The sequence below is a fragment of the Triticum aestivum genome, chromosome 2D (genome assembly GCF_018294505.1).
Source record: "Triticum aestivum cultivar Chinese Spring chromosome 2D, IWGSC CS RefSeq v2.1, whole genome shotgun sequence".
Lineage (NCBI taxonomy): Eukaryota > Viridiplantae > Streptophyta > Magnoliopsida > Poales > Poaceae > Triticum > Triticum aestivum.
In genome coordinates, this window is record NC_057799.1 from 519,387,040 (window position 1) to 519,392,429 (window position 5,390).

The 5,390-nt window shown below is 54.4% G+C and overlaps 1 protein-coding gene across 1 annotated transcript; it reads right to left on the reverse strand.

Moving 5' to 3' along the window:
• Nucleotides 1-2,073: 2,073 nt before the first annotated feature.
• On the reverse strand, nucleotides 2,074-3,810 carry LOC123049743 (uncharacterized). Its single transcript, XM_044472626.1, has one exon. The coding sequence runs from the start codon at nucleotides 3,283-3,285 to the stop codon at nucleotides 2,239-2,241; it is 1,047 nt and encodes a 348-aa protein (XP_044328561.1). The 5' UTR covers nucleotides 3,286-3,810; the 3' UTR covers nucleotides 2,074-2,238.
• Nucleotides 3,811-5,390: the final 1,580 nt, after the last annotated feature.

Sequence of the window (5,390 nt, forward strand, 5' to 3'; positions counted from 1 at the left end):
GTGCCGAGGTCACAAGCTGCATCATATAGAGGGAGGAAGCACTACACAAGCCAGAATGTGCTAGTTGTTGTTGACTTCGATCTGAAGTTCACACATGTGTTGGCTGGTTGGGAAGGATCAGCACATGATGTTAACATTCTCGGTGACAGCATGAGTCATCATGATGGCATCAACATCCTTGATGGCAAGTTCTACCTTGGAGATGCTGGCTATGCATGTCGGCCAGGTGTTCTTCCACCCTTTAGGAAAACCAGGTACCATCTGAACGAGTTTGTTGGTAGGAACTATCCTAGGACTCCTCAGGAACTGTTCAGTGTCAGACACTCCAGCCTTAGAGTCACTGTTGAGAGGGCCTTTGGAGCTCTGAAGAACAGGTTTAAGATCCTGGATCAGAAGCCATTCCACCCTTACCCTACCCAGATGAAGCTTGTTCTTGCATGTTGCATATTCACAACTGGATCCTGCAATGGGGAGTTGATGAATTTTGTGCAAGAGGAGGAAGATGTGACTCCTGATGAGTTGATCAGCTCCGGCCATGGTGTGGAGGCATTCGACAACAAAGTGTGAAAGAACAAAGGTTGAAGTGGGCTCAGCAATGTGGGATAACAGAGGTCAGATAAGGATCTAAAGCAGAAGAACAAGAGGAAGAAGAAAGAGGGAGCGGTAGAAGCGAGGAAGAGGAAACAGAGGAAGATGAAGCACCTAGTTAGCATCATTGAACTATCCTTATTCGGTCATGTTGGCTCTTAATATACTGTCATTTGCGAGTAGTTAGGATAAACTGCCATTTATTTTCTAACTAGGACAAAATAATGTTTAGTGTGTGTGGTAAGATCACCACTAGTAAGAAGTGATGATCACATCTTTAGGCGTTTGCAACCAAGCAACGTGTTGCTTGTTTACCAACAGCGACGCAAGCAATCAAACAACGTGCTGACTAGTTGATTCCCTCATGCAGAAGGCCTAATGCAGGCAACCAAATCACATGCAGATGTTGGTTTTTAGGTCCAACCAGTCTCAACTGGGACAAGTATGCAAAATGCCCTGAAACAGAGATGTGAACCAATCTTTCCTTCCTTCCTTCCCTTTCCTTGTTTTATTTCCCGGGCTTGGCGTTGGCCTGCTGCACGCTCTGTGCGGCGCTCACAACGCCTTCATGTAAAAAGACTTTGGTCACCCAAGCTATGGCATGTTTTGAATGCATAATGTAGAACATGATCTACCTTTTCTTTCAAAAAAAAAAGAGATGTGAACCAAACACTCCCATAGTGGACAGTTTAAGGAGCCCGGTTCGAGGAGCTCGGGTGTAGTTGCTCCGTCACGACGCACATGATACTTTTGCCAAGCTGACGGCGTCCTAGGTCTTTCTGAACGAGGGGCGGCTTGGCCGAGCAAGTGGAGAAGGCAGCGAAGAGGGCATCCGCACCGCACCGCACCGACTCATCATCATCGAACGCGAACGCATTATGCGTGTGCAGTGCAGTGCAGTACAGTGCGCACCGTGGATCGGAGCTGTCGCGGCCGGCGGTGCCCCCCGCCACCTGCCCACACAGCACAGACGCACCACTTGCCACCGCTCAAGTCAAGCTTGTCCCCCGCCGGCAGCGGGCAGAGTTGGCACGGCCCGGACCCGACAGCACGTGGCTTTCTCGTGCGAGTTCCCATACGTGCTCGCCAAGGCCAATGGTGACTTGTGTGTGGTTCGGTTAAGCGGTTATTAGCAGTACTGCTGTGCTGACGTTACCGCCTCGCTTTTCCTTGCAGCTTTGCAACCGCCGCCACGAAATTCATAGCGTTTCAGGTACCCAAAGGGGGATCCCTTCTTGCGGTTCGGTTCACCTAAGCTGGCGACTTTGGGGTCACACAATCTGTGACCTCTTTCTTGGCAACCCGAGCATATTCTGCGCGCGATCACATAAGCCAAAAATTCCGCTCGATCTAGAAAGTCCTCCGGGCAACGCGAAGGGCGTGGATTTTTGCCAGAAACAAGAACACGCGGCGTCTGAATTCATCCTGTTCCATGGGAGGGTTGCTGTCAAGAACCGGGCCAAGAAATGCAGATTGCGCGATTCGTAACGCCAGGTTCCAAATCCGTTGATAGATGCAGGCGAACGCATGCAAAGGCCGCGTACCGGGGAACAATATACCACTAGTAGCACGTACTATATACAAATCCTGTCCAAGCCACGAAAGCTGAAGCAAAACGTTTCCTAAATTTGGATTGGAGCTGCTGCGGGATCAAAAGGTTGGGCTGAGGATGTTGAGCAGGGAGACTCTGGTGTTGATCAGCGCCCGGAACACCTTCTCGCCGCTGCCGTCGACGCTGGCGATGCACCGCTCCAGGCTGTCGTGGAGCTCGAATGCGGCCTTGCGCGCCCGCTCCTCCGGCTTCATCCGCGCCTCGGGCCGGAGCTGCGCCGTGGACGAGGTGGACGCGTCGTCGTCGTTGGTGATGCTCTGCTTCCCGGCCGACCGGCGCTTCGCGCGCGACATCCAGCGCACCAGGTCCGCCACCCACCACACGCGCTGGTGGCTGGTTCTTGGCGCGTCTGATGCGGACACGGCGGAGAATCTTGAGGGCGCGGTGACCCAGCACGGCGTGGAGGCGACCTCGACGCGGGCGGCGGCGGCTGCGTTGGAGAGGGAGGAGACGCCGGAGAAGACGGCCGCGGAGGCGGACGCCACGGCGACGGTCGAGTCGGCGATCGCCGCGCCGAGGGCCGCGGTCTCGGGCTGGAGGTCCTCGGGGAGCGGCGTGGGAGCCCTGGTGGCCACGGCGCGTGCGGCGGCGGCGAGGCGCGGGAGGTCGCGCCCGGCGCGGCGCTGCTCGCGGGCCGCGGACGCCAGCCGCCCGGGGTCGCCGCGGCGCAGCGCGGCGCGCGTCTCCGCCTGGAGCGCCGCGAGCGCGACGAGCGCCTGGCGGAAGCTGCCGTGCGCGTCGGCGAGGCGGAGGAAGTCGTCCAGCAGGCGCTCCGCGAGCGGGGACATGCCGAGGCGGCGCAGCGGCTCCTGCGCCTGCGGGTGGTGGAGCAGGTCCGAGAGCGAGGCCAGCACCCGGCCGATGTGCGAGGCGGCCGCGGAGACGGAGGACGCGGAGCAGGACGGGGCCTGGCCGCCGAGCACGAGGCGCAGCGCGGCGACGTCGTCGTCGAGCTGCAGCACCAGCGGGTGGAAGCGGCAGGGGAGGCTGGCGGAGCGGACGCGGTAGGCCGCCGCGAGCTTGCCGTTGGCGGCGGCCGCCGCCTTCGGGGTCGGGAAGGAGATGGTGCGCCGGTACCCGGCCATGGTGCTTGACTGCTCGTGCTTTTTGCCGTGGCGAGCGGCGAGTCGGGGGCTCGCGGGTTTTTAAAGGCCGGGGCTGGGGCCTGCGACTGGGAACGCGCGTGGAAGGCGTGCGTGCTGCGGTGGACCGGTGGTTTGCCGATGCCGCCGAGTGCTCGTGTCTTTTATACAGGTCGCCGAGGTCAGGCGAGCGCTGTGTGTGCAGGTGGACTCTGGGGGATTGCGGACTCGCGGCTCAGTCAGGGTGGGACGTCGTGCGTTGGGCTTGTGCCACATTGACTGCCGCGTGCGTTCAAGCGGCACGCAGTCAGGGCGGGCACGTCGCCGTTACGGTGAAACGTCTTGGGGCTGGGGCACGGGGCTCGTCGGTGCGGGCTACGGTGGATTGGATTTCCGGCGTAACGCCCGGCGCGTTCCGTGACGGGCGGAGTGGCAGGCATTTTGCCACGGAAGGTGTGTGTCGCGTGGCTCGTCCGTTTGTGGGCGGCATCAGTCGGCAGGCAGCGGCACAGTCGATTCGGTGGGGGCGGGTCCGTCGTCCATGTATGTGGTACGGTGCTGCCCTGGCCGGTGCATGGCGACGAGGAGAGGGTCACGAGAGCGTGAGGCGCCAGAATCCTTTTTGTTTTAACGTCGAATTTTTGAGTTGTTGATGTTTTTTTGAGATAGCCACCCGTTTACTTCAAGCGGTTTTTAACGTGGAATGCTTTGTTTTGATCATGTGGTAGAAGTGATATCTCTTTTTTTTGAGTTGGTCGTGTCGGTGTGTACCGTTTTTGTGTGTGCCCGATGCAAGTTAGTACATACACTACTTTTGATTCTTTCCTTTTCTTTCTTGCGATGCACAACATACATTCTTTTTCCCTCATAATATGGCTGCTGACTCTTGGAATTTTCGAGCAAAGCAGAAAGCATTTCTAATGGTTTCACCTGGTTTCAAAATAAAACCACATTTAGACCCCCTAAGTCATATATAGTGATACAAGTTATTATAAGTCTCAAATATAACTACATGATCACATACACATGGTTCATCATCGATCTAAATTATGATCACATACAACAGAAAGCTTCCACGATGAGTAAGAAAGGGATTATGAAGTAGTTCTTCAGCCGGTTCTCTTCCTCTCTCCCACTAGCGTGAACTTCAAGTAACTATCTCCTGCTTCGCTTTTACTTTCAAACCCTTCCTTTGTACACGACATACCACTTCTTCGTCATCTATATCCCTAACACAAATGCATCAGAAGCAAATTCATAGATAATATGCAACATAATACTTAAGCAACACCAATAGAAGCAACATAGTAAAACAACAAAGTTAATCATACCAAACTAGAGCGCTACGCAAGTTTAGGAAGGCCGTTTACATCATAAAGTTTCGTCGTACACAAATTCAAATGTTTGTCATACACAGAGTACTAAACAGACATAGTCATCGTCAATCACTTCCTACATGTCACCTTCGGCCTTTCCAGGAGAATGTCACCTAGCTTTGTGAAAGGCGCGAGGTCCTAACCCTGTAGCCGCATGCGAGTGTCCACGTCATCCCGCGTTTGTAGGCCGGCGAAGGACATCACATCCTCCGGGAGGTCATCTTTGTAGATGTGATTGACGCAAGCGACTGCTGGATGCGATGGAACTCAACTTTGAGTTTATCATTGGGTTCAGATGCTAAGTTGGCGGCCCATTCGGGGAGATGGGAATCGGCTGTAGTTGGCATGCGAAGTCTTTGTTGATGCATGACATTGGATAGGTCTGGTTTACATTTCAAGTAATTAAGGTTACTTTAGTGTAGATATATTTTCAGATGCGTAGATGCAGCAACTGGAGCAGTGCGGTGGTGATAGTATCCCCTAGTGTTTCGCTAGATTAATTTACATGAAAAATTACAGTTGTCAAGAGTGACTATTTGTTCAATGTGTTTTTTTTGCGAAAAAAACTTCCAATCTATTCATCTTCAATCATGGTAGTACAACGAACACTAGAAATAATAAAAATTACATCCAGATCCGTAGACAACCTAGCGACGACTACAAGCACTGAAACGAGCCAAAGGTGCGCCGCTGTCATCGCCCCTCCCTCGCCGGAGCCGGGCAAACGTTGTT

What these genes read in the sequence shown, in the direction of transcription:
- LOC123049743 (XM_044472626.1), bottom strand. Translation starts at nt 3,285, where the DNA reads ATGGCCGGGTACCGGCGCACCATCTCCTTCCCGACCCCGAAGGCGGCG.